A 26323-nucleotide genomic window follows, 5' to 3' on the forward strand; every position below is an offset into this window, starting at 1 on the left:
GTTTATCTTAGTGTTCAGCACACTCTGGCACGTAGTAAGTAGATACTCAATTAACGTAAACATTGCTTTCAGATCTACAAGCATCTTTACAGATGCAGAACATGCCTTCAGGAAATAATATGATCCAAACTGCACCTCATTCTCAGGCTTTGTGGACAGTAATGAGCAAAAAGTATATTATGATGTATATAGAACTTGGGACTTCGGAAGTTCTGTAACCAAGAGGTAAAAGTGACAACATCACAACATCCAGCAGAGACAAAAAGGGACTGTTCTTTTCTTTCTCCTTCCAAGTTCTTAGTGAAAGGCTGAGCCCAATATCCCAGACTCATGTGACTATACAGGCAAGCATTCAAAGACTAGCCTCACTTTAGTATCCTAGCCTTAAGTTACTCCAGGCCTTGGCCTGAGGACACAAAAGGTTTCTAAGAAGCAAAGATCCCTACTCAGCAAGGCCAACAGATGGGGAAGGGTGATGCCCCAGAGGTACCACCAGTTGCCCCAGCCTACCGTTCTGTCATGGAGGAATATGGCTACGAGGTGGGCAAGGTCATTGGCAATGGCTCCTATGGGACTGTGTATGAGGCTTACTACACAAAGCAGAAGGTCATGGTTGCAATCAAGATCATCTCAAAGAAGAAGGCTTCTACTGACTATCTTAACAAGTTCCTGCCCCGGGAAATACAGGTCAGAAAAGGGGGCTGGGAGCTTAGAGTTCAGCTTTTTAGGGTTTCTCAGAAGGGTGTGGCTAAGAGATGGAGCTAGGAACTCTTAAGCCAAAATGAACATCTATAAACAGGACAATTCCTTCCCATACACTCAAACTTGTTCCCTCCTCATTCACCCCCAGTCCCCTCACTCCAAAAGAACAGGGGAAACAGTTTCCACACACCAGTATGGGAGTTAGGTCAATTCTGTTCCAAAGTTCTAAGTAGCAGTGGGCGAGCAGGATAAGGTTGTTTGTCTGGTTTGATGGTTCCCTTTTGTTGGGATCAGGTCATGAAAATCCTGCGGCACAAGTACCTCATCAACTTCTATCAGGCCATTGAGACGACGTCCCGAGTGTACATCATTTTGGAGCTGGCGCAGGGTGGTGATGTCCTTGAATGGATCCAGCGCTATGGGGCCTGCAATGAGCCCCTTGCTGGCAAGTGGTTCAACCAGCTGACCCTGGGTATCGCCTACTTACACAGCAAGGGCATTGTGCATCGGTGAGTGCCTGCCCTCGGGCTCTCAGGGGAGCTTTATGCACATTACCCGTCCTGTCCCCCTTTTTTTCCCCTAACCTCAATATCTAGGCCCAATCATCCATTCTATATGAATCATCTGTACCCACTGTGTGCGGAACACTTTGTGATACAATGGTCCTTACATGCCATCCTCTGCTTTGGGCCTTGCTCCCCACTGCAGTGGCTTTCATTCCTCACAGCCTTGTACTTTCCTACTTTGCCTCAACACTAGCCTTTGACCCTTGGCCCTTCAGCTCCCATTCTAATACAAAGCCCTCTCCCCAGCCTGACCCCCAGCCTTTCTGCTGCTGGTAGGGACTTAAAGTTGGAAAACCTGTTGCTGGACAAGCGGGAGAATGTGAAGATATCAGACTTTGGCTTCGCTAAGATGGTGCCTTCAAACCAGCCTGTGCATAGTAGCCCTTCTTACCGTCAAATGAGCTGCTTTGCTCACCTCAGTCAAACCTACTGCGGCAGCTTTGCGTATGCCTGCCCGGAGGTCTTGCTAGGCTTGCCCTACAACCCTTTCCTGTCTGACACCTGGAGCATGGGCGTCATCCTCTACACTCTAGTGGTCGCCCATCTGCCTTTTGATGACAGCAATCTCAAGAAGCTACTGAAAGAGACGCAGAAGGAGGCCACGTTCCCACCTAACTGCGCCGTCTCCCAGGAGTGCAAGGTGCTGGCTCCCCCAGGAGGGCTGAAGTCTTAGGGATCACTCATGGAGAGGAAATGCCAAACCTAGGCCTCCCAACTCAGGAGAGGCTCTTGCCATGCCAGAGCCACTTCATACTCTTCCCCAGTCTGATAACAGAGGAAACTGCTGGGATCCCAACTTCTAATTGCTTCACCAGCAGGTTCTAGCTTTGATCCCTTTAGGCCAGAAGGGGATTATTACACAAGAGGTCCCTACCAAGGAGCCCTACCTTTCTCTTGCAGGGCCAAGCTCCCTTTCACCAGAGTGGTGTGATGGGCTATCCTTCTTCCTTAGGTGCAGCTGCTCACTGCCTGTGTGGTACAATGGGGGGCAAGCTCAGCCAAGACCTCTCTCTCCCCTGCCCTAGAACCTGATCTTCCAGTTGCTGCGTCCAGCTCTCAAGCGTGCTACCATCCTGGACATCCTCAAGGATCCCTGGGTGCTCAGATTCCAGTCTGAGCCACCTATCCATGAGATTAGGCTCCTCCAGGCCATGTGCCAGCTCCCCAATAACACTAATCGTCGCCAATCCGTGGAGGTCACCTGAAAATGGCTGAGAGAGGGGGACAAGAGACAAGGAAAGCAAGAGGATCTTGGGTGAAAAAACTTTTATACAAAAATAAATCTAATTCTGATGTACTTTTACCAGCAAGAGTGAGTAAAATTCTTACCTCAAGGGAGTCTTAACAAGGAACTATAGATTAGATGCTGAGGATCCAGTAGATTTCTCTCCAAAGTCTTTAAACACTTTGACTCTTGCTTAAGTCAATAGTGAAACTGGTATTATGGAGCTGGGTACTGATGGCACGTGCCTGTAATCCTAACTACTCAGGTGACAGATCTGAGGACCAGCAGTTTGAACCCATTCCAGGCAGGAGAAAGACCATGAGACTCTTACCAATTAACTACCGAAACAAGCCAGAGTGGAGCTGTGGCTCAAGTGGTAGAGCACAAGCCTTAAGCAAAAATGTCCAGGGGCAACACCCAGCCCCAGGACCCACTCCTCCCACCAAAAATAAATTATATATATGGTATAGCTTGTGGAAAAGGGGTAATCAGATTAAAACCTGATTTGGGGAAATTGTATTATCATGGTCATTGTTTTACATCTTCACATTGTCTAAATGTTCAAGCAGTGAGTGAGGCAAAAGCCTTTGTTGGTTAACTTTGACTATGGCTCTTGGCAATATGGCAGCATTGTTTCTTCACAGTTGAATATTTGGATCCCTATACTCCTAGCTTGTTTCTATACTTAATATTGCTCACTAAGTCTGGTAAAGTATGCGTGTGTATGTGTGTGTTGTGTGTGTGTGCATGTATGTGTGCATGCACCAGTACTGGCGTATGAAAAAATGTGTAGAACACAGGTTGGGATATAGGAAATGCTCACTTGTACTGTTTCAACTCCCCTTCATTACTCCTATTGTCCACTAACTGAACAGGGCAGTAAAAAACAGGGGAAGTCTCAAGTGTATATAACACAATGAAGACACTGAGGATCCATCACCCAATTTTATTGGGAACAATCTTGTCTGCCATCAAAGAGAAGAGAGCCCAGGGTTCCTTCTGCAGCTAGAACCTTCAGTTCAGCTAGGATGGAAGGGGCAATGGGCCCCTTTCTGAGACAGGATCAAACCACCACTTCAGCAGGACCTCCCCCAAAAGCTACACTCCTTTAGCTCAGCATTTGGCACTTAAGGAAAAGAGACCCATGAAGGCAGCAGTGGGAAGATAAGCCCCGACTCCTCAGGATACCCATTCAGCCAACTGTTTTAGTGCTTCTTCGTCTTCATCCACTTTGGAAGCTTTGGGGGCAAGGATAACCGAAGAAAGGAGAATGTTAAAGCCTCTGCCAGTTTTGCTCCATCTGACACCCAAAGCCTGAACCTAAAAGTGTGGTCCTTCTGATGGCTGGGCTCATTCTAAGAGCACCTTTGTGCAAATTAAAAGGAGGGGCCTCTTGCTCACACCTAAAGCACAGGCTGGATTCTGGGTTTTAATTCCTATGACCTTTTAGTCTGATGCCATTATGCATCAACTGTGCTACTAACTGTAATAGCAGGTCTCTTTGCGGAAGAATAAATTATTTTCTATGTTTTTGCTAGTCCTGGGGCTTGAACTCAGGGCCTGGGCTTTATCCTTGAGCTTCTTTTGCTCAAGGCTAACACTCTTACCACTGGAGCCACAATGCCCCTTGTGGTCCTTTCTGTTTATGTGGGTTCATGCATGCCAGGCAAGCGCTCTATCTGCTAAGCCACATTCCCCGCCCAAGAAAAATCTTGTCCCATATTTCTCCCACCCTTGAGACAACAAACAGCCTTTGTTACCTGGCCCTGCAGGCAGATTTGTAGAAGGTACACTAGGCAGTTTGATTGAGGGTTCTTCCTCCTTGCTGTCTACATTTAACAATTCCTGGGCTAATTCCTCCTGTTCCAGCTCCTCTAGCTCTTCCAACAATTCATCCTGGAGATGAGATAACAGGCTGCTCAAGACATAGAAAGGAAACTTCCACTTCCCCCAAACAGACCCCTTTTGAAGTTCCCAACTTTTTCCAAGAGCCACTCTTGGGCTTCCTTCTGGACAAAGCAGTCCAGTCCCATGTTTTCTCCAATATTCCCTGGCCCCTTGTCCCCAGTCACCTCATCCACATCATCTCCAAAGCCCAGGGGTCGAGAAATGGCATCTGAGATCTGCTGAGCCACGTCCTGTTGCTCTGTGATGTCAGCCATCAGTTCATCTACCTTGTCAATGTCCCTGAGGATAAAATATAGAGCCAAGAAATCTGGTGGCAACCCTTCAGACTTTCATTCCAGAAATGAAGCCCTTATGGACTTCAAGCCCATGGATGGAAAAAAGTAAAGAGAGCTAAGGCATAGTAAGGAACCACACTGGAGAAGACAGGCTGTACTCCCTGAAGGCTGTTTGTTGTTGTTGGTTGTGGGGTTTGAACTCTGGGCCTAGGCATTGCTCCTGAGCTCTTCAGCACAAGGCTATTGCTCTACCTCTTGAGCCACAGTGCCACGTCTGGTTTTCTAGTGGTTAATTGGCAATAAGAGTCTCACAGACTTTTTGTGCCCGGGCTGGCTTTGAACCATGTTCCTCAGATCTCAGCCTCCTGAGTAGCTAGGGTTACAGGTGTGAGCCACTGAGCATGGCTTCCCTGAAAGCTCTTAAGGAAAGAGAAATCATTTTTTAAACCCAAGAATGCCCCAGCTAGACAAAATGATTTCTCTTTCAGGAAGAAAGAAGGCATGCAAAGGGTGATATAAATTCTGAAAGGCTTTAAAAGTTCAAAATGTAACCTCAAGCTACTGTTCCTGGCACCTGGGTTCCCTTCCCCACCCATACCCACATGTCCTGGTAGGCTTTCTTCATGCCTCGAGCAGCCAGTTCCATGGTCCGGAGAACTTCTGCATTGGTGGTGGCATTCTCAATGGCCTCACGCTGAAACTCCAGGGTGGATAACGTCCCATCCGTTTGGGCCAGTTGCTGTTCCAATCTTTTCTTTCTCCGCAAAGCCTGCAGGGCAGCTGACCCAGCCCACACCCTAAACATCAGAGTCAGAAGTACCTACGTCCCCTCTGGGGCCCTTCCCACCAGTTCATTTGCCTCGTTACCTCTCTTATTCTTGGTCCCATGCTTCTTGGCCGTTTGTAGCTCCTGTTGAATTTTCTGCTCCAGAAACTCCTGCTTCTTGATCAGTATCTTCTCAGTCTCCTTCAGTTTCTGTATTGCTTCTTCTGGGGTTGGCTCCTTCTCCTTCTTCCCTGAGGAGTATAGTGCACCAAGCCCACATTGTGTGAAAGGTAAAATACCACTGTCAGTCACTGAGTGTGCAGTACTAGAGAGGCACCTGAACTGTGTGACTGCTAACTAGTAAATTATTCTATACAATGAATGTACTATTTCACTCTACAAACACAAAAACAAGCCCAAAGACATTCATACATTTTTTTCCCCCTAAAATCATACCTAGTGCCTGGTGCCAGTGGCTCATGCCTGTAAACCTATTCAAGAGGATTGTGGTTCCAAGCCAGTCCAGGGAAGGAAAGTCCATGAGCCTCTTATCTTCAATTGACCACCAAGAAAGTTAGAAGTGGAGAGTAGTAGTCGAGCAAAATGAAGCCAAGTGACAACACCCAAGCCCTGGATTCAAGCCCTAGGACTGGTACAAAAAATAAAATCATAACTAGTAAAAGTTAAGCCATAATAAAAAGGTGGCAAGCTAGGTATCAGTTGGTCAAGCCTATGATCCTAGCTGCTTAGGGAAAGAGAGGGTGGGTGGCAGTTTGAGGCTACCCTATATGAAAAATTCCTGGGGCCGGGAGTTTGGCCTAGGGGCTGGGAGTTTTGCCTAGTGGTAGAGTGCTTGCCTCGCATGCATGAAGACCTGGGTTCGATTCCTCGGTACCACATACATAGCAAAAAGCCGGAAGTGGTGCTGAGGCTCAAGTGGTGGAGTGCTAGCCTTGAGAAAGTCCAAGGACAGTGCTCAAGCCCTGAGCCCAAGCCCAGGACTGGCAAAAAAACATTCATGAGACCCCTTTCTCAACCAAGACCTGGGCAAAGTAGTGACTGTCTGCCATCTTAGATCTAAGATGACAAGCCTAGAATGGGAGGACAACATTTTCTTGCCCAGGCAAGTCACAGGCTTAACACCTTATAGTGGAAAGCATAAGCAGGAGGATAAAGTCCAGGCTGGCCAGAGCAAAAAGCAAGACCCTAGTCCCTAAATAACAAGAGGAAAACAGGTTTTAAGTGTGACTCAAAGGGTAGAACACCTAAGAAGCATGAAGCCTTGAGTAGCAATCTGATTTCCAAAAATCAATACTGTTTTTGTATTGGCAGTAAGGGGCTTGAATTCAGGGTTTGGGAGCTGTCTTTGAGCTCCTCCTCAAGGCTAACATTCTACCATGTTAAGCCACAACTCCACTTCTGGTTTTCTAGTAGTTAACTAGAGATAAGTGTCTCATGGACTTTCTTGCCTGGGCTGGCTTTGAACTGTGTGTGATCCCCAGATCTCAGTCTCTCCAGTAGGTAAAATTACAAGCATGAGCCATCAGTGCCTGGTGTAATGTTTGTCTTTTTTCCTTTGTTAGTACTAGGGATTGAACTCAAAGCCTCATACTTGCTAGGAAAACGTTCTATCACTTAAGCTATGCCTCCAGCCCTTTCCAAAGCTTTATTTTTACTATTCCAAGCTGCCTTTGAAGTCATTTCCAAAACATTTTATGTCCTAGAAGATGCCAGAGGTCCTGATTCCACATGATCAAACTAATAAAGTAAAAAGTTCTAAAGGAAAAAAGTGACTTCAATTTCCTTTTTCTTTTTCAGGAATTATACTATGTATTCCAAGCTGGCCTTGAATTCACAATCCTCCTGCCTCACCCTCTAAATGCTGGGTATGTACCACCATGCCAGGTCCCCCACCCCTTTTTTTTTTTTTTGCATCTTGGGGCTTGAACTTGGGGCCTAGGCACTATCCTTGAGCCTTTTTTGCTCAAAGCTAGTGCTCTACCACTTGAGCTGCAACACTACTTCTGTCTTTTTCTGTGTATGTAGTACAGAGGAATCAAAGTCAGGGATGCCTGAATGCTAGGCAAGCACTCTACTACTAGGCCCCACTCTGCCCCTCCCCCCATCTTAAAAGGCCTTTATTTAGCATGTATTAGTTGCAGACAGAAAATTTCATTGTAATATACATGTAACAACAGATACATGTGAATAGGGACATGTGTAAACAATGTATCCTTATCAACTCCTTCCAACCAAGTTACTCTCATCTCTTCCTTAAAACAATTCCACCCTGCTGCTAGAGGATTATACCTGTAATACTAACTACTTGGGATGCTGAGAGCTGAGAATTGCAATTTAAAGACAACGACAACCTAAGCAGATACATCAGATACATGACTTTTTTTTTTTTTTTTTTTTTTGCCAGTCCTGGGCTTGAGCTCAGTGCCTGAGCACTGTCGTTGGGCTTTCTCAAGGTTAGAGCTCTACCATTTGAGCCTCAGCACCACTTCCGGCTTTTTTCTATGAATGTGGTACCGTGGAATCGAACCCGGGTCTTCTTGCATCCTAGGCAAGCACTTTACCAATAGACCAAACTCCTGGCCCTCCATGAGACTCTTTTTTCTAATTACCACCAAAAAGCCAGAAGTGGAGCTGTGGCTCAAATGGTAGAGCTAGCCAAGCCAAGCACTAAGTTCAACCCCTCTGTGGGGACAACAAAAGTCTACAATTTCCGTTGGTTTCACAGCTTCATTTTTATACGCAAAAATAAATTACTTCCACCATGTTTATCTCTGTATATAAGAGGGCAAGGCCATCTTACATACTGTTTCTAGATTTGTTTTTGGTATTCCTGGGGTTTGAAGTCTGGATCGGAATTCTACCTGAGCCACACCTCCAGCCACATCTTCTATACTTCTAATCTAATTGTCCCTTTTATTGGGGGAGGGGGGGAATGCCAGTGCTGGGGGCTTGAAATCAAGACCTAGGTGCTATGTCTTAGATTTTTTGCTCAAGGATGGCCCTCTACCACTTCAGCAGCAACTCTACTTCTGGCTCTTATTTTTTTGTGTGCGTGTGGTCAGTTGGTGATTAGTCCCACGAACTTTCCTATCTGTGCTGACTCTGAATCACCATCCTCAGATCTCAGCCTTTTGAGTAGCTAGGATTACAGGCGTGAGTCACTGGCATCCAGTTTGTCACTTTTACAAAACAAAATCTGAGGACCTTTGCTTGCTTAGAAACTTTCCATACTCTCCACTGCTTATAGTTTAAAGTAGAAAACTTTTGGGGAGTCATAAAAGGCCCTTCGTTTTCTGGTTTACCCATTTTTCTCTCCCTCTTGGTAACACCCCCTCTGGCCCCGACACCCTCTCCTCGCATCTCTCTTCAGCCAGAACTCCTACTTTTCTTAACCACACTGTTCGGGTTTCTTGAAGGCTGTAACCGCTTCCTGGAGCTGCTCAGTCTCTAGCACACCACATATCCACAGCCTGCTTTTATGCCGTCCTCATTCAGCTTTTGCTTTTCTTCCCCCACCAAAAAGGCCATCGCGATACTTCTTTCTGAGTTCACCTTAGGACTCTCGTGCCCCGCACCGAGCAAGCCTGATGTTTTGGAGAAGGACTGGGTGAGGTCCCCGGAAACCCAGCCCCTCGAGCCTGTGCAGGGCAGTGGGAACCGGCACAGCCGCCGCACTGTCCGCCGCCGTACGGTCCCGGGCAACCCCGCTCGGCCCCCGCGCTCCGGGCAGGCTGGGGCCGGGCGCCCGGACGAGGCGGGCCTCGCGGCACGGACCAGGGCAAGGCTCCGGCACGGGCCGGCCTCTCCCGGCAGCCTGTGGCCCGGGTCTCCCACCGCTCCCCCGGCCGGCCGCGGCGACCTCCCCGTCCCCGCTCAGGACAGCACCTCCCGGCGGCGCAGCTCTGTCCAGGCTCACCCCTCCCGAAGAGCCGGCCGAGCCCACTCATCGCGACCTGGCCTCCGCCGCCTCCGCCCCACGGCGTGCTCCACACTTCCGCCTCGCTCCGGGGCGGGGGGGAGGCTCGCCTCCCCGAGCCGGGCCTCCGCCAATCCCGCCTCCGGACGCCGGGGCGACGTCATCAACCCGCGCTCCCGAGGCCACGGCCGCCACGTGACCAGCCCTCCGCTCGGCGCGGGCGCGTCTCTTCAAGCAGCCGCTTCTCGACTGCCGGAACGGGCCGCACTCAACCCCCGAGCAGCATTTGTTCCAGTAAAAGACCTGTGCAACGGGAAGGCAGCCCAGTACCCAGGGCGGTGGGGTCGTTTTTCATGCCCTCTGCAGAGGAGATGGGTTCCGACCAGAGGAAAGCACATCTGTGGCTGCCACGAATGTATACGGTAGTTTAATGTCTCCCACTTAGCTCTGGGCACCCCCTGGTTCACACGCTAGAGAAAGAGAAACAACCCACTCTGTGGATAAGATCTCATCTGCCACACACAGATCCGCTTTAATAAATGACGAGTGCACCTGAAAAGGCTTCCTTCGCTTGCTTTCGGCTTGAGGCCTCACATGAGGCTGATCCACAGGGAGAAACTCAAGGCCCGGTCTGAGCCGTTGCAAATATCTCCAACCCTTCAGTTAGGGTTTGAAGACTCATTCCATTCTGGATATGAATGCAGGTGACACCTAGAGGAAAAAGGAGTCACATTTTGTCAGGCTTCCAGGACTCCCCATAATTGCCCTCTCCTTTTGAGCTCATCAAAACAGGACTAAACCCTGCTAAGAACCTTTCTCCTCATTCTCCAATGGCTGCCCTCACCACTATTACCAAGTTGGCTGACATCTACAATATTCCGCTTCTCATCATCAAAGAAGATCATCTGAGAGAAAGGAACTCCAGTCTTCTGCTGTAACCTGAGCAAGACAGGACAAGAAGCAACCCAGTTGTTTTCTCGGCTTGCCCAGCCTCTCCTCCCTGCTCTCACCTTTTATCTCTGCCTACCTCCCAAAGTGTGTGACCTTGCTGCCTGGGTAGATTTCCCGATGCACGAAATATCTGGTAAGGTTAAAGAGCTCCAGTAGCTGGTTGGCTCCTTGTATCTCACCTGTCCTGCAAAAAGGAATTAAGGGCCAACGCTATATACAAAGTTAAATAATAACTGGACGTGGAGGTGGGAATGGGATAGATTTGTTGGTTTTCCAGGACGCATAGGCATTCTCGACTTTTATTCCTGTCGATAGCCTAGCTGGCTGCGACAATGTTTAGTAAATAAAACCAGCAAGACTGGGGAAAATTAGGAAAAACATGCAGATATTTGCAGGTGCACCTCCTAAATTTTTACACCCAAGAAGTAGCATGGAAAAATGTCACGCACATATCCTTTGGCACTAGCAGGACTGCTGACAATCGTTCTTACCGTGAGGCGGCCGCGGCGGGCACCCCTAGGCCCTGCAACCGGTCCAGGACCTCGGTTACCTCCGGGTACAATCGGATGTTCTGGCCTCGCCGATCTCGCACAGTTCCATCACTGGAGGGGGCAAGAGACCATTCAGCTGCAGCAGGGTCCCTTCTGGCCCCAGGCCTCCCTACTGCCTCACCTGCTTCTGTGGAACGGGGGGTCTACGTGCGTGTCAACCCAGAAGGGCCAGAGCGTGTAATCTGCGAGGGGGAGGAGGACGGTTCAGTCGGAGTGTGTCTCGGGGATTGCCGTGGGGAGTGGAAGAGGAGAACGTCCCGGGAAACTCCCCTGGCCCCCTCCTCACCCAGATCAAACACGGCGAGCTTCGGGAGCCGCGACATGACCGGCCCCCACGCGCGCCCCGCCGCTGTCCCGAACCCGGCGACAGCACGGTGCCGGCCAGCTTGCCGCGCGAGACTGGGGGCCTAGAGCGTCGCCGCCCGGGCCCCGGACACCTGCACGAGCGCGCCACCTGCTGCTCGACCGGGGAAAGGCCTGCGTCGAGACGGCTGCTCGACGGACTGCAAGCCGACTGGAGCGGTGGGCTCCACAGCACAGCCCGCCGGCCTCTTCCCTCTCCAGGGTACCAGCGTCGCCACTTTCCCTCAGAGAAGCCGCAGAAAAGCCTGGCTTCTTCTACAACTTCTCATTTTGGCTTGAGCTGTAGATGATCCCTTCAGTTTTTCACTCCTCAATACAGCTTTTCTCCTTATTAGCCATCAACCTTATTACAGCCACCAAAAATGTAGTATGGTTGCTGGCTCACATCTATCATTGTAACTACTCAGGAGCTGAGATTGAGGATGGTGGTGCAGATCCAGCCCGGACAGGAAAAGGACTTATCTAACCAGCAAAAAAAACAGAAGTGGAGACATGGTTCAGGGGATAGAGGGCCAGCCATGAGCAGAAAAAAAGCTAAGAGCAAGAGTCTCAAATTTAAGCTCCAAATCTGGTAAATAAATATCTATTTATCTATATAAATTAAAAAAATTGTAATCCAGTCTTCATGTACTACCCTTGCTGGCAAAAGGTCAAGTGGAAGGATGACAAAACAAAACAAAAAAAGTGCTTACAATCAGGCCCAAATGTCCAGCAGAGCCACAATCCAAGAGAATGTATTCTGGTTTATATCATACACATCAGTGCTATGCTGGTATATGTATAAAGGAGGATTATAGTATTTGTCAATTTTATTTATTTATTTTGCTTGAATTCAGGGCCTGGGCACGGTGCTTGAGCTCTATCAAGCTAGCGATCTATCACTTGAGCCACAACACCACTTCTGGCATTTTCTGTGTATATGGTATCAAGGAATTGAACCCAGGGCTTTGTGCATACTAAGAAAGCACTCTACCACAGTGCCACACTCCCCAGTCCCTGTTTGTCAGTTCTTTGTGTGTATGTCTGCTGGTTGTGGGATTTGAACTCTGGGTCTGGGTGTTGTCCCTGAGCTCTTCAGCTCAAGAATACTGTTCTACCCCTTAAGCCACAGAGTCATTTTCAGTTTTCTGGTGGTTAATTGAAGTCTCACAGACTTTAGTGCTTGGGCTGGCTTTGAACCTCAATCCTCAGATCTCAGCCTCCTGAGTAGCTAGGATGACAGGTGTGAGCCACCATGCCTGGCTCCGTGTTTGTCAATTCTCAAAACATTCTTAGCATGGCTGATTTCGAGGTATCAACATGTAGTTACTCATTATACAGTTGGGAAGAATGGCAATAACTGGCTCTTATGACGGGGTAAAGAGCTGGCTCTAGTACAGAGCTGAGAGTTGTTAGGCTTCCCTGAAATGAGACTCTCCATAATAACACCAACCCTCCCTTCTTCCACCCTTCAGCCGGGTGTGGCTGGTTACTATGAGGCCTATTTTTATTTTATCTGGAGACAGAAGAAAGATTCCAAGTGGCCAGGAAATATTTTATTGACAACCAGGGGCACAACCATAAGAGGGAAGCACACAGGATGACAAGCTAAATCCCAAAAGCCAGCAAAGACCCTTTGGCCAGGAATACTGCAGCCTGGGGTCCTCACTTTCTCCCATCAGTAGATACACAAGACTGGGCATCAAGGGGAGGGGGCAGTGGCTCTGGTGTCCCAGAGAGTGATGCCTCCTTACCAGTGACAGGGTAAGGAGGTAAAATGGAGGAAGGTCCATCACTGTCCAGGACCACCGCCTCCTCTCAGAGCTAACACCAGGTGGAGGACTGAACCGCCTAGAATCTTGTAATCAGCTGCTGTCTTCTCATCGTTCCTATGGGGGAGAAAGCATTAGAAAGCTACAACAGATTTTTTTTTTTCTGTGCCTGGGTGCTGTCCCTGAGCTTTTGTGATCAAGACTACCACTCTACTACCTGAGCAACACCTGTACTTCTACAACAGACATTCTTTTTTTGTTTTCTTTTTCTTGTCAGTCATGGAATTTGAACTCAGGGCCTATACCCTGTCCCTGAGCTCTTTTGCCCAAGGTTAGGGCCTTACCACTTTGAGCCACAGTGCCACTTCTGGTTAACTGGAGATCAGAGTCTCATGATGACTTTTCACTCTGGGGTGGCTTCAAACACTGATCCTAGATCTTAGCCTCCTGAGTAGCTAGGATTACAGGTGTGAGCCACCAGTGCTTGACAGAACAGATATCTCCCCTCCTCCCGTCCCTCCTGCCCACCCCCACACCCCCAGCCCGGGGGCTTGCACCTGGAGTTTTGGCAGTCTCCTTGAGCTTCTTTTGCTCAAGGCTAGCACTCTATCACATCACCACCTCTGGCTTTTTCTGGGTATGTGGTTCTGAGGAATTGATTCCAGTGCTTTGTGCATGCTAGGCAGGCACTCTAACCTACTAGGCCACACTCTAGGTTCCAAAACAGATTTTTTTTTTTTTTTTTTGCCAATCCAAGTACTTGAGCTTAAGGCCTGGGCACTGTCCTTGGACTTTTTCAAGGCTGGTGCTCTACCACTTGAGCCAAAGCACCACTTATATTTCTTTTCTGTATATTTGGTACCAGAGAATTGAACCCAGGTCTTCATGCATGCTAGGCAAGCACTCCACCACTAGGTTGAACTCCCAGAATCCCTCCTCATCTTCAACAGAATTGCTATGTCCTCATTCTCCCTCTGAACTCACATCTGTTTGCCACTGTAAATCAGTCGCTGCTGTTGTGGGGGGATTCCCTCTTTTTCCTCCACTCGCTCCTTAATTCGTTCCACCTTTGAGGGGATAAGCAGTTAGAGGTGCTTAGAATCATAGCAATGGAGAGAACAAAGAACTGTACAGACAGCACGAGAACGAAAGGACCAAGTTTGTAAGCGCAAGGTCAACTCAGGAACACTCCCATGCAGACTCCCACCTACCCTCTGGCTACTGGTGCAGATACTTCCACCTCCTCTAAAAGCCTCTACCCAGTGTCTGTGTTCCCTGGAGGTAAGCAGCATTCCTTTTTCTTCTTCTTTTTTTTTTTTTGGTGGGTCTTGGGGCATGAACTCTGTGCCTTGGGGCACTGTCCCAGAGCTTAAGGTTACCACTCTACCCCAGGAGCCACAGCCCCACTTCCGATTTTCTAGAGGTTAATTGGAGATTAGAGTCTCAGTTCTTTTAGTCCCCGGGCTGGCAGATCTCATCCTCCAGAGTAGGATTACAGGCATGAGCCACCATGCTCAGCTCACCATTCTTTTTTTCTGAGGTCACATCCTGGACCACCCTGGTCACATCTCCTGCTCTCTCCTGACCTGGACCCTACCAGGTTCGGTCCTTCTCCGTGGACTCTCACTGTGGATAGTCCTGCAGTTTGCTCTCTAATAAACTAGCTAGTCCTAGGCTTGAGCTTGGAGCCTGAGCATTGTCCTTGGACTTTCTCAAGGCTAGAGCTCTACCACTTGAGCCTCAGCACCAATTCTATGTATGTGGTACGAGAAATCGAACCAGGTCTTGGTGCATGCTAGGCAAGCACTCTATCAGTAGGCCAAACTCCTGTCCCCCAAACTCTTTTCTGCCTGAACCATCTGGTGATCTACTCTTGGTGAAGCCTTACAATAAGCATACATAGTAATGGGTAGTAATGGCAAGAAAATGGACAGGAAGAAATTGGGTATACATCACCTTGTCTGTGGGTTCAATGTCAATCTCAATCTCCTTTCCAGTCAGCGTCTGAAATAGGCAAAGGTCTCATAAATCCTACAGTGCAAAATACCATTTTTTTTTTTGCCAGTCCTGATAATTGAACTCAGGGCCTGAACACTGCCCTTGGGCTTTCTCAAGGCCAGAGCTCTACTACTTGAGCCACAGCACCACTTCTGGCCTTTTCTATGTGTGTGGTCCCAAGGAATCAAACCTGGAACTTTGTGTATGCTAGGCAAGCACTCTACCACTAGGCCAAACTCCAGGTAAAACAACCCATTTTGCTCTGTCTTCTGAGAGATGAATTCTCAGCAACACTGTTGCGGAGAATCTTTGTGTTCACCAAGCCATTTTAAACTGTGGACGTTCTGGTGGGGCAAAATTCGGTAAAACACACGCAATTCGCTCGCTCTCTCGCTCGCGCGCTCTCTCTCTCTCTCCCCCTCTCCCCTCCCTCCCCCCTCCTTCCCTCTCTCCCTCTAGTCATAGGACTTGAACTCAAGGCATGAACACTGTCCCTAAGCTGCTTTTTTTTTTTTTTGCTCAAGGCTAGCACTCTACCACTTGGGCCACAGCGCCACTTCCAGCCCTTTTCTGTGTATGTGTTTCTGAGGAATTGAACCCAGGGCTTCATGAATGCTAGGCAAGCACTCCACCACTAAGCCACATCCGAAGCCTTCTAATTCTCTTAATTTCACACGTCATCTCCTTCTGGCTGTCACTCCTGTAACCAGCAGGAACATCCCCTCTCGTAAGGCCCCCGGTTACCCTTCTGCGATGCCAGGGAAGAAGCCCAGAGCTTTGTGCTCGCTGGACAAGCGCTCCACCAGAGTTAAGCCCCTACCCCCTACGGAGGTTCTGATAGTGAGACTGCGGACAAAGGCAGTCCCGTGGTGGGCCAGGCAGTCCGGGCAAGGAGGCAAAGAAGCCCAGCGACCCGGGACCCTTAGGTAGGGCTGGCTCCCAGCTCTCCAAAGCTCTTCAGGGCCACCCTATTTCCCATCGCGCCTCGCGCGACGCCCGGGCCCGGGAAAGGCATGGTTTTCTTTCACCGCTTCCTCTCCTAAGGCGCAGAGGCTATCCCAGTACGACTGAGTCTCGGCAAGCCTGCAAATGTTCCTACCTTTACTTTAATGAGCATCTTCTTCCCAGGTTGGGGCTACAAGTGGATAAACTGCTGCTCCTCCCGCTGCGGTTGCCGCTGCTCCTTCCCAGCACTCCGCCCACAGAAGTGACTTCTACTTCCGGGTCACTCTCTGGTTCCACCGGCCCCTCGTCCCGTTGGGTTCCTGAAAGACGCAGAGATGATTCTTGGGCTTCTTTTCAGTGACGTTGTAGGTAATAAAAAGACATCCGGTTTAGTTACAGCACAGAGGATGCCTTCTAAAATTTTTGAGCGTTTCCTAACGAGCCAAGGTTAGTGGAAATCAAGTTGAAGGGGGCTTCGCGTCATGCGCGGCGGCAGCTCCGCCCTAGGCATCTTGGGAGTTGTAGTTCTCCGCCGCTGGAATCCAAGGACAATCTCAGTGAGGGAACTCTGTTACCCAGAAGACCACCCACGGTCCCGCAGAAGGTGGAGTTCCGGTTAGTGGTTCTAGCCGGCAATTAGCGGAACCTGTTGGCGTTGCCCACTAGGGTTAGCGGGGCTGTGGGACACTCGTTGCCAAGCAAAGGCACCTTTGATCAACTGCCACCTCGGCTGAGGCGACAGGAAGTAAGTACCCCCGGGCCGGAAGCTGATCGAGACCTCCGGGTTCCTTCTCGCAGTCAGCCCTTACTCCCGATTGCGTTTTGCAGGGGCGTGGGAAGGAAGACTGGTGGGATAAGCAGTGTACGGCCAGAGTCCCCCGCAACCCTTTTCCCGTTCGAGAGAAAGCGCATCCCCAGGGTGGTCCCCACCAGCTTTCATAACCCAAGCGAGGGTAGAGGTAGACCCTTCGTGCACCAGGTTCAGGATGTTGAGGGCCACAGGGGATGGTGTTTGGATTAGGTTCCTTCTCACTTTCTGTCTTCTAGCTCTTAGAGTCTTGGCTTCTTTCAGACTCCGCCATGCCTCATATCGACAATGATGTGAAGCTAGACTTCAAGGATGTCCTGTTGAGGCCAAAACGCAGCACCCTTAAATCTCGAAGTGAGGTGAGCCAGCTTCTCTCCTTGCTCTCTCTCTCTCTCTCTTTTTTTTTTTACCCAAGCGCCTGGTGGGCCAGGAAGAAGAAAGCTGCCTGGTTCTTATTTTAATGTGATAATACCATGTGGGGATGAATGAATGTTTCTATCTGCAGGTGGATCTCACAAGATCCTTTTCATTTCGGAACTCAAAGCAGATGTACACTGGTGTACCCATCATTGCTGCCAATATGGATACTGTGGGCACCTTTGAGATGGCAAAGGCTCTCTGTAAGGTGAGACTTCTTGTATGCCCCTTACATGGTAGATTAGGCTAGCTGGTTTCATAGGCATTTGGATTCCTATTCCCAGTTAGCTCTCTGGCAGTTAGCAGTTAGAATGCTTGGATGTACTATTTTCTCTAGGACTAAGGTCCCTTTATCTGATCTGTTTGAAGGGCCGTCTGGTGGGGTGTGATGGTACATGCCTGAAGTTCCATATATTTGGTAGTTGGGAATGGGGAGAATTGCAATTTGAGGCCAGCCTTGGCAAAAATTAACAAGACCCCATCTCTACAAACGAGTTGAGCATGGGGGGGGGGGCAGTCTGGCATCTTACCTGCTAGAAAACATGGTAGTCTGGCCTTGGGAAAAAATGCCAAACTCTATATAAAAAAAAAAAATAGCTAAAGCAAAAAAGGGCTAGGGGTGTGGCTCAGAAGTAGAGTGCTTGCTTAACAAGCTAGAGACACTGAATTCAAAATTAAGAATACTTCTCTCCCAGCACACATGAAGAACAAGGGCTATCTGAATTAATGAGATTCAAAGTTATGTTTTGCCCCATTTTTTCTGATATACAAACAACTTTTATTTCCCCTAACAATTTATACACCTCAGCAACCTTTCCCATTACTCAGATTACCCTCTCCCAACTATATTCATCCCTTCATTTATCTCATGTGTGCAGCAAAAAGCATTCACTGTTTTGGTTTAGAAACCAAATCCAATTTGAGCACTTAATTCCTAACTAGAATATCCTAAAGAAGCAGTTTACTTTTTTTTTTTTTTTTTTTTTGCCAGACAGTGCTGGGCTTGATCTCAGGGCCTGAGCACAGTCCTTGGGCTTTCTTCAAGGCTAGCGCTCTACCACTTGAGCCACAGCATCACTTCTGGCTTTTCTATATGTAGTACCAGGGAATGGAACCTGGGTCTTTGTGCATGCTAGACTCTACCACTAGGCTAAAGTGGTTTGGCCACTTTGGTCAAACTCTTGACCAAAGTTTACTCCTTTTTATACCTATTTTTTTTTGGGGGGGGGGGGTTGTGGGGCTTAAACTTGGGTGCTGTTCTCTACCACTTTGAGCCACAGTGCCACTTCCGGATTTTGAGTCCTTAATTGGAGATGAGTTTCCTGCCTTAGTGGACTTTGAATCTTTGGGATTTTTTGGGGGGGGGGGGAGTCAGTCGTGGAGCTTGAACTCTGGGCCTGGGCGCTGTCCCTGCGCTCTTCAGCTCAAGGCTACAACCCTACCCTGGAGCCATAATAATAGTTCCCGTTTTCTAGTGGTTAATTATAGATAAGAGTCTCATGGACTTCAGTGCCCAGGCTGGCTATGAACCAAGATCCTTAGATCTCAGCCTCCTGAGTAGCTAGGATTACAGATATGATCCACCAGGGCCCAGCATGCCTACCATTCTTTTGAATACAAACAAACTTCATCTTCTTTAAGTCCTAGGTTGCTGGGAGTTTCTGGGACATGCCCCCAATGGAATATGTTTTTCTTATATACAGGTTGTTCACTTTGAAAAAGGAAGACACTGCTCCTGTCAGTAATATTACCTGCCTCTATGCTTGTAGCTGAGAAGGTAGATAGTTACTTGGGTACTTTTGAGAATATACACACTCTGCTGGTTAATCTATGAAGCATTAGTTGATGAGTTCCATTGTTGTTTGTGGCTTTGTTTACCTTACAGACTTAATCTTCCTGTCTAGTTTTGACTAGTTTTGGAATGTTTATCACCATTTCTCTGAGGTTGATAGTTATGCAGTTATGTAGTTTTATTCCTTTATTCCTGTTCCCCGTTACTAACTGCTTAGGAATGCTTTTGTCTATTGTCAGTCTACCCTGACCTGTAGACTTGAAGAATGGTTAATCTACTAAGTTAATAGATATGACTGTAATACCTGAGCTATATTAATGATTGACTTGCTTTAGCAAGAAATCAGATTGTAGGAAGTGGTTCTGTGGCTCAAGGGGGTAGGGCCTTGAGCCAAACAGCTTAGGGACCACGCCTAAGCCCAGAGTTCAAGTCCCATGACCCATCAAAAAAAAAAAAAAAAGAAAGAAAAGAAAAGAAACCAGATTGTAGCTGGGTACTGGTAGCTTGCACTACAGTCCTACCTACTCAAGAGGCTGAGAGTATTATTATTATTAGCTTGCTAGTCCTTGAGCTTGCTAGTGCTCTATCACTTGAGCCACAGCACTACTTCTGGCTTTTTCTATTAATGTAGTACTAAGGAATTGAATCCAGGGCTTCATACATGCTAGGCAAGCACTCTACCACTAAACCACATTCCCATCCTGAGGCTGAGATTTGAGGATTGTGGTTCAAGTCCAGCTTAGGCAGGAAAGTTTGAGATTCTTATCTCCAGTTAGCCAGCAAAAGGCTTTAAGTGGAATTGTACTCAAGGTAGAGTGCTAGCCTTTAGTACAGAGAGGCCCTGAGTTGAAGCCCCAGCATCAGCAAAAACATCTGTACCAAGCACCTATGGCTCACATCTGTAAATTCTAGCTGCTCAGGAGGCTGGGATCTGAGGATCTCAAGCCAACCCAGGCACTAAAGAATTCAAACCCTTTAGCTCTAATGAATCACTAGAAAACAGGAAGTGGGGCTGTGGCCCAGGGGTAGGGTCTGCAAATGTCTTAAAATTTTTTTTTTTTTTGGTCAGTCATGGAGCTTGAACTCAGGGCCTGGGCACTGTCTCTGAGCTGTTTCTCAAGGCTAGCACTCTGCCACCTGGAGCCACAGTGCCACTTCTGGTTTTCTGGTAGTCCGTTGGAGATAGGGGACTTTCCTGCCTGGGCTGGCCTTGAACCCCAATCCTCAGACCTCAGCCTCCTGAGTAGCTAGGATTACAGATGTGAGCCAGAGGTGCCTGGTACAACTGTTTTTGCTGATCCTGGGGCTTCAACTCAGGGTCTGGGTGCTATTCCTGAACCTCTTTGTACTCATGGCTTTTGCTCTACCACTTGAACCACAGCATCATTTCCAGCTTTTTTTTGAGTAGTTTATTGGAGATTAGAATTCCATGGGGATTTTTCTGCCTGGTCTGGCTTTGAATCACAATCCTCTGGTCTTAGCCTCCTCAGTCGCTAGGCATGAGCTGCTGGCACCTAGCGCAAATGATGTTTTAAAGCATGGTTTGTACTGAGTCTATTTATCTCGCCACATTATGCCAGTGTATCTCAGTCCTGTTGAGCTCCTAGAGCAACTTTCCTTTATCAACGTAACAGGAGAGTGTTAATGAGAGAGTAGAATTCAAAACCAGCTTTAGCTACAGTGTTAATAATGATAATCTGTGTTAAGTGTCATATTGCCGATGATACATGGCTTCATTGATTTTGTTAGCTAAAAGATTTATGTTGTCTTAGCTGACTGCTGTCTCATCTGTTTGCATGTTTGCATTTTTACAATAAACAAGCACCTACAGTGGGTTTTTTTTTTTTGCCAGTCCTGGGCCTTGAGCACTGTCCTTGGGCTTTCTCAAAGTTAGAACTCTACCACTTGAGCCAAAGGGCCACTTCTGGCTTTTTTCTATGTATGTAGTACCAAGGAATCGAACCTGGGTCTTCTTGCATGCTAGGCAAGCACTCTACCACTAGGCCAAACTCCTGGCCCCTACAGTGGCTTTTGGATAACTTTTTCAAGTATTGTAATATTGTTTGCAATTTGTGAAGTTAGATTATGAGCCTGCAAGTTATCATATCTTTCAGCTTGGTTAACTAAAATAAATGAATTACTTTTGTATTTTTGAATACATTGGCATATAAAAAAAACTTTATTTTTTTGGCCAGTCTTGGGGCTTGAGCTCAGGGTCTAAGCACTGTCTTTGGGCTTTCTCAAGGCTATCGCTCTACCACTTGAGCCACACCACCATTTCTGGCTTTTTCTGTATATATGGTACTGAGGATTTGAACCCCCAGGGCTTTGTGCATGCTAGACAAGCACTCTACCGCAAGGCCATACTCCTGGCCCACAAAAACTTTTGTAAACATTTTTGTATGCAAATATTTATATTTTTGACATATATTTATGACCCAACATAAACACTTGTTCTTTCGTCCAGAAAGAATGAAGCCAGTGTAACATTGGCTACACTAGACAGGACTTTTAACTTTTGTGATAGTCTAAACAAATTGAATTACTGCTTCCAAATGAGCCAGAACAGACCAAAATATGTTCTTTGTTACCTTAGGAGGGAGGATTAAGTGCAATTACTGACTCCATATTCTCTTCATGGTTCTTCCACTACTTGTCCCACTGTCTCCACTTTACCAACAGCATGGCCTTATCAGCTTTTAGGTATGTGCCGGCTTGAATTAGAATATTTGACAAGTACTAGCTTTTGATAAAAAGCTGTGCTGGGGGGCTGGGAGTTTGGTCTGGTGGTAGAGTGCTTGCCTAGCATGCATAAAGACACAGGTTCGATTCCTTGGTACCAAGTGGTATAGCAATAGCCTTGAAAAAGCCCAAGAACAGTGCTCAGGCCCTGAGTTCAAGACCCAGGACTTGCAAGAAAAACCCCCTAAAACAAAAAACGTTGTACTGGGATTTGTAAGAATAATAGTTTAATGCAAATCTCAGCTCAACAATGGACATCTTAAAGTTGGTTTCCTTCTAAGTCCCAGTCATTTTTCTTCATAATAGTATTGGAAGGGGTAAGGCAGTAGCCCTGAGCTGAAGAGCTCAGGGACAACGCTCAGGCCCAAAGTTAAAGCCTCATGACCGACAGGGGAAAAAAAAAAAAAAGCACAAAGATCTCTTTCAAGAAAGGGACCTAAAAGCAGTTCTCTTTTGATTTTTTTTCTTCTCCCCAGTTTTCTCTCTTCACTGCTATCCACAAGCACTACAGCCTTGATCAGTGGCAAGACTTTGCTAGCAAGAATCCTGACTGTCTCAAGGTAATGCTGGGTCTACCCTGTACCACTTCTGGCTTTTCTGTGTATGTGGTACAAGGAATGCTAGGCAAGCACTCCACCACTAGGCAAAACTCCCGGCCCCTGCCTTGTTCCCTTTATCCCATCCCAATTTGCTAGGAAACCTTTTTTGGGCTTATTGGAGACTCTCACCTTTAATGCTTTAGAACTGCTCATTGGATTATCTTTGGTTGCTACAGGTTATCTAATGCTCTTGTATCAATAGGCTTGTTTCTCCCACAGTATTTGGCTGCCAGTTCAGGCACAGGCTCTTCTGATTTTGAGCAACTGGAACAGATCCTAGAAGCTATTCCCCAGGTGAAATATATTTGCCTGGATGTGGCAAATGGCTATTCAGAACATTTTGTTGAATTTGTAAAGGATGTACGGAAGCACTTCCCCCAACACACTATCATGGTATGTTTCTGTCATCCATAGTTTGTGCATTGCTCTCCCATATTCCTTGACATTTCTCCTCTATTGTACTATGATATTCCCAGTCCACATGATATAACTGAGTGATCACTCGTGGTTGTAAGCTGTAAATCTATAATAATCGGTTCATTGTCTCTGATCCCACCAGTCCAGGCTCTCTGACATCACTCATGCATTATATATACGTACCCATGGACAAATTCCAGGTGCACACAGAAATGGAAATGTGCTAGTCACATAAAAAGTGCCTCATGAAAACAAAACTCCAAGTGTCACAGGAAGCAATATTTTATTTTTTTTAAGGGGCTTAAGGAAATTACAAGACCTCATTTGCTTGACAGCCTCAAAGGGACATCTGTATTGTCTGTCAAGAACGAGTACAGCGGGCAAAGCAGGTGTTTAGCTTATATTTCCCTGTCTTTTCCCTTTCTCTAAAGCCACAGAGCTTTAGGACTGGCTGTATCAGGGCCTGTTGACTAAGTCAGATCTGAGCTGGGTTTTAAAGTTTCCTAAATGCTCCACCAAACCACCACCTCTCTTCCTCCTGTTGATGTGATCTGCTGCCTTGGGCAGCAGTGTGTCTTTGTCCTCGGTTTTTCTGTAAACACTGACTCTGACCATTGTCCCCCTTGTCCTTCAAAGGACTGTGTAAATGAGTGGGAAATGGCTTCCTTTTAATAGCTAGTATGGAAGCCCTCAGAGGGCCTAGTAGAAGGCACTGGAGTACCCTTACTATGAAATAACACTGAAATGTAATATAGTCTAGGTATGCTAGAATGAGCATGAAAGCTCCTCTCCAGCTTTGATCCTATTTTGCTGTCTCTCAGGCAGGGAATGTGGTAACAGGCGAGATGGTGGAAGAGCTAATCCTCTCTGGAGCCGACATCATCAAAGTAGGAATTGGGCCAGGTAAGCTGGTTCATCTGGACCACTGGCCACCCCTTCAGTGGCAAGCATCCACACAACGTTCCACTCTCACCTTTGTCACCGTTTTCCCAGGCTCTGTGTGTACAACCCGGAAGAAAACGGGAGTAGGGTATCCACAGCTCAGTGCAGTGATGGAGTGTGCAGACGCTGCACATGGTCTCAAAGGCCATATCATTTCAGTAAGTCTCACGGGCTGGGCAGGACATGATGCTGCCAGTCAGGAGCTCTCCTTTGTGGCTTTATCCACTTTGAGGGGGTTGGAGGGAAATTAAAAAGGGTTGGGAAGTCCATGCTGATTCTTCACAGTGTTCCTTACTTTGTAGGATGGAGGCTGCAGCTGCCCTGGGGATGTGGCCAAGGCTTTTGGTAAGGAGGTCTGTAAGGAGGTCAGGACACAGAAGCCAAATCCTGTAGAAAAGGATGAGTCACCTCTAAGTTGTCTATGCTCAGGCCAGAGAAGCTCAAGAAGCCACTGAGAGGATTGGGAGTCTGGCCTAGTGGTTAAAGTGCTTGCCTAGCACGCATGAAGACCCGGATTCAATTCCTCGGTACCACATGCATAGAAAAAAGCCAGAAGTGGTGCTGAGGCTCAAGTGGTAGAGCTCTAGCCTTGAGAAAGTCTAAGGACAGTGCTCAAGCCCAGGACTGGCAAAAAAAAAGAAGCCACTGAGATTCTTTCCTCATAGAAACTAGTCCCCCGATGCCTGTGCTATCCCTGGGGCAAGACAGCAGAGGAAACCTGGAGACTTTGATTTTAATTCTCCAAGTATGAGTCAGGGCCATCTGTGCTGTTTCCTGGACTGCTCAACAATGTAGATTCCTGAACCCCTCACTAGACTTACAAAAGCAGTCTATGAAAAACAGGGCTGCAAGCTGCAAATCTTTTCTTAAGTTTCCCAGGTGATCCTTACATTAAGCGGGAGGCCTCTGCTCTTGGGTCCAGTAGAATCTTACAGTGCTGGAAGCAGTAAAATAGGATGACCAGAGGATGGCACTGGGAGGAAAAGGAAAGCAGTAGCCAGGCCAGGGAGCTCCAGAGGCTTTTCAAAATTTTGAAGAGCCAGCCTAGTGGCTCATGCCTATAATCCTAGCTATTCAGGAGACTTGTGACCTGCAGAACTGAGGTTTAAATCAGCTCAGGCAGAAATGCCTCTAAGATTTCTATCTCCATGATAAACCAACAAAAGAGTAGGGTTAGAAATGTAGCTTCAAGCAGAACAAGCAAGCATGAGGCCCAAGTTCAAGCCCTGATGCTGGGCGGGGAGAGGGGGACGTTGAAGAAGCCAGGCCTACTGGGAAACAGAGACCAAGGCAGAACAGGCCTGTGTGGATTAGCTGGACACAGAACTGGAAAGATGCTCCAGTTGTTGTCGGCACTGAGGATTTGGCATGAATTGCTTCTATGTGTGGACATGTGGCCATTTTGGCCACTTACATCTTTTCCACCTGTGGTTTTGGCAGGGGCAGGTGCTGACTTTGTGATGCTGGGTGGCATGCTGGCTGGACACAGTGAATCAGGAGGTGAGCTTGTTGAAAGGGATGGTAAGAAGTACAAGCTCTTCTATGGAATGAGTTCTGAAATGGCCATGAAGAAGTATGCCGGTGGCGTGGCTGAGTACAGGTATGCATGGAGGCCGGGCAGCTGAGGGTTCTGGCAAAGCTATATAGCAGATAGGGTGTCACGGGAAACAGCAGAATTCTCAGGGGAAAAAATAACAAAGGGAGGCTAAATGCTAGAGATGGCATAGGCTTAAAGATGAGAGAAGGTAATAATTTTTTTTTTCCTATTCTCAAGGGCCTCAGAAGGAAAGACAGTGGAAGTCCCCTTTAAGGGGGATGTAGAGTATACCATCCGTGACATCTTAGGAGGGATCCGATCTACATGTACCTATGTGGGAGCAGCTAAGCTCAAAGAGTTGAGCCGGAGAACGACATTCATCCGGGTCACCCAGCAGGTGAATCCAATCTTCGGTGATACACACTAGAGCCAAGCAGTCCTGCTCTCCCAGGACAGCCACTGTCTACCACATGGTCCTACAACACATAGGGAATCTAGTGTGGTAGTGTATTCATCAGTTCCTATCAGCTCAATGCCTGTGGGCTCCTGCACTAATGCTGTATTTCTCTGCACACACACCCACTGGGAAGGAAGAAAGAAAATAACCTGAGAAAATAAAGACAATCAAATGGGAATGTAGGGACTCAGCATCAAGAAGATTATTAAGAGGAAAAAAGATACTAATTGATACATAAATGCTTTACATGGTCTTGATCTAGAAAAGGCAGGCTTTGGAATCATGTCTTAATCAGCTTCATTAAATGATGTCTTCAAATATTTGAAAAGCTTAGAAGTGTTTACATATTTGAAATACCTCAATAAAAAAAGATTCTGCCAGGTGTTGGTGGTTCACACCTATAATCTTAGTTACTGAGGAGTTGGAGATCTGAGGATCAGAATTCAAAGCCAGCCTAGGCACGAAAGTCAATGAGACTTTTATCTCCAATTAACCACCAGAAAACCAGAAGTGGCGCTGTGGCTGCAAGTGGTAGAGTGCTAGCCTTGACTTGAAGAGCTTGGGGCAGGGCCCAGGCCCAGAATTCAAGCCCCATGGCCAAAAACAAACAAACAAAAAAAAAACATTGGTTGTAGAGAGATGGTAGGGATTTCTGCATACTGCTGGCATCTGGA

The 26323-nt window shown here is 47.5% G+C and overlaps 5 protein-coding genes across 13 annotated transcripts; 2 read left to right on the forward strand and 3 right to left on the reverse strand.

Annotated features, from left to right (window-relative positions):
• Positions 1–82: 82 nt before the first annotated feature.
• On the forward strand, positions 83–2571 carry Tssk4 (testis specific serine kinase 4). Of its 4 annotated transcripts, none has more exons than XM_090345285.1 (4): positions 83–687; positions 997–1211; positions 1545–1908; positions 2221–2571. In XM_090345285.1, the coding sequence occupies exons 1-4, from the start codon at positions 463–465 to the stop codon at positions 2383–2385; spliced, it is 969 nt and encodes a 322-aa protein (XP_090201411.1). In that variant the 5' UTR covers positions 83–462; the 3' UTR covers positions 2386–2571. The 4 variants fall into 4 exon arrangements, with proteins under 4 accessions (XP_090201411.1, XP_090201409.1, XP_090201408.1 ...); XM_090345283.1 differs by having other exon boundaries at positions 184–687; positions 1515–1908; XM_090345282.1 differs by having other exon boundaries at positions 191–687; positions 1515–1908; positions 2294–2571.
• An 853-nt stretch (positions 2572–3424) lies between these two features.
• Chmp4a (charged multivesicular body protein 4A) lies at positions 3425–9507 on the reverse strand. Of its 2 annotated transcripts, XM_090345293.1 has the most exons (7): positions 9380–9467; positions 5899–6091; positions 5544–5693; positions 5279–5456; positions 4566–4680; positions 4254–4389; positions 3425–3731 (listed from the first exon to the last, which is right to left on the reverse strand). In XM_090345293.1, exons 2-7 carry the CDS (start codon positions 5981–5983, stop codon positions 3673–3675), a joined length of 723 nt encoding a protein of 240 aa, XP_090201419.1. In that variant the 5' UTR covers positions 5984–6091; positions 9380–9467; the 3' UTR covers positions 3425–3672. The 2 variants fall into 2 exon arrangements, with proteins under 2 accessions (XP_090201419.1, XP_090201421.1); XM_090345295.1 differs by lacking the exon at positions 5899–6091 and having other exon boundaries at positions 9380–9507.
• Positions 9508–9880: 373 nt separating this feature from the next.
• Mdp1 (magnesium dependent phosphatase 1) lies at positions 9881–11292 on the reverse strand. The gene is made up of 6 exons (XM_090345301.1): positions 11168–11292; positions 11003–11063; positions 10822–10932; positions 10407–10514; positions 10233–10318; positions 9881–10090 (listed from the first exon to the last, which is right to left on the reverse strand). Exons 1-6 carry the CDS (start codon positions 11202–11204, stop codon positions 9999–10001), a joined length of 495 nt encoding a protein of 164 aa, XP_090201427.1. The 5' UTR covers positions 11205–11292; the 3' UTR covers positions 9881–9998.
• Positions 11293–12757: 1465 nt separating this feature from the next.
• Nedd8 (NEDD8 ubiquitin like modifier) lies at positions 12758–16354 on the reverse strand. The gene is made up of 4 exons (XM_090345302.1): positions 16093–16354; positions 14952–14999; positions 13980–14062; positions 12758–13112 (listed from the first exon to the last, which is right to left on the reverse strand). The coding sequence occupies exons 1-4, from the start codon at positions 16108–16110 to the stop codon at positions 13016–13018; spliced, it is 246 nt and encodes an 81-aa protein (XP_090201428.1). The 5' UTR covers positions 16111–16354; the 3' UTR covers positions 12758–13015.
• A 212-nt stretch (positions 16355–16566) lies between these two features.
• Gmpr2 (guanosine monophosphate reductase 2) lies at positions 16567–26031 on the forward strand. 5 transcript variants are annotated; one of them, XM_090345298.1, is made up of 10 exons: positions 16567–16683; positions 17011–17105; positions 17252–17371; positions 22174–22257; positions 22516–22590; positions 23535–23616; positions 23707–23813; positions 23958–24000; positions 25096–25255; positions 25430–26031. In XM_090345298.1, exons 2-10 carry the CDS (start codon positions 17019–17021, stop codon positions 25617–25619), a joined length of 948 nt encoding a protein of 315 aa, XP_090201424.1. In that variant the 5' UTR covers positions 16567–16683; positions 17011–17018; the 3' UTR covers positions 25620–26031. The 5 variants fall into 5 exon arrangements, with proteins under 5 accessions (XP_090201424.1, XP_090201425.1, XP_090201422.1 ...); XM_090345296.1 differs by having other exon boundaries at positions 16573–16683; positions 22516–22689; XM_090345297.1 differs by lacking the exon at positions 16567–16683 and adding an exon at positions 16750–16800 and having other exon boundaries at positions 22516–22689.
• Positions 26032–26323: the final 292 nt, after the last annotated feature.

This window comes from Megascapheus bottae, chromosome 14, assembly GCF_031878675.1.
Source record: "Megascapheus bottae isolate mThoBot1 chromosome 14, mThoBot2.hap1, whole genome shotgun sequence".
NCBI lineage: Eukaryota > Metazoa > Chordata > Mammalia > Rodentia > Geomyidae > Megascapheus > Megascapheus bottae.

Bases quoted from the DNA above. Each gene is read 5' to 3' on its own strand.
- Mdp1 (XM_090345301.1), bottom strand. From the start codon at position 11,204: ATGTCGCGGCTCCCGAAGCTCGCCGTGTTTGATCTGG. The intron at 10,515-10,821 runs GTAAGAACGATT...TCCTTTTTGCAG, and splicing joins CCCGCCGCGGCCGCCTCACG to GACAGGTGAGATACAAGGAG. The intron at 10,091-10,232 runs GTAATAGTGGTG...TTTTTCCTCTAG, and splicing joins TGTAGATGTCAGCCAACTTG to GTGTCACCTGCATTCATATC.
- Chmp4a (XM_090345293.1), bottom strand. From the start codon at position 5,983: ATGGACTTTCCTTCCCTGGACTGGCTTGGAACCACAATCCTCTTGAAT. The intron at 4,390-4,565 runs GTGACTGGGGAC...TCTCATCTCCAG, and splicing joins TTGGAGATGATGTGGATGAG to GATGAATTGTTGGAAGAGCT. The intron at 3,732-4,253 runs GTAACAAAGGCT...TTGCCCCCAAAG, and splicing joins AAATCTGCCTGCAGGGCCAG to CTTCCAAAGTGGATGAAGAC.
- Gmpr2 (XM_090345296.1), top strand. From the start codon at position 17,019: ATGCCTCATATCGACAATGATGTGAAGCTAGACTTCAAGGATGTCCTG. The intron at 22,690-23,534 runs GTATGTTTCTGT...GCTGTCTCTCAG, and splicing joins TCCCCCAACACACTATCATG to GCAGGGAATGTGGTAACAGG. The intron at 24,001-25,095 runs GTAAGGAGGTCT...TGGTTTTGGCAG, and splicing joins GGATGTGGCCAAGGCTTTTG to GGGCAGGTGCTGACTTTGTG.
- Tssk4 (XM_090345282.1), top strand. From the start codon at position 463: ATGGGGAAGGGTGATGCCCCAGAGGTACCACCAGTTGCCCCAGCCTAC. The intron at 688-996 runs GTCAGAAAAGGG...TGTTGGGATCAG, and splicing joins TCCTGCCCCGGGAAATACAG to GTCATGAAAATCCTGCGGCA. The intron at 1,909-2,293 runs GTGCTGGCTCCC...CCCCTGCCCTAG, and splicing joins CCGTCTCCCAGGAGTGCAAG to AACCTGATCTTCCAGTTGCT.
- Nedd8 (XM_090345302.1), bottom strand. The intron at 14,063-14,951 runs GTGATGTATACC...ATCCCCTCAAAG, and splicing joins ACATTGAACCCACAGACAAG to GTGGAACGAATTAAGGAGCG. The intron at 13,113-13,979 runs GTGAGTTCAGAG...TCTCCCCCATAG, and splicing joins ATTTACAGTGGCAAACAGAT to GAACGATGAGAAGACAGCAG.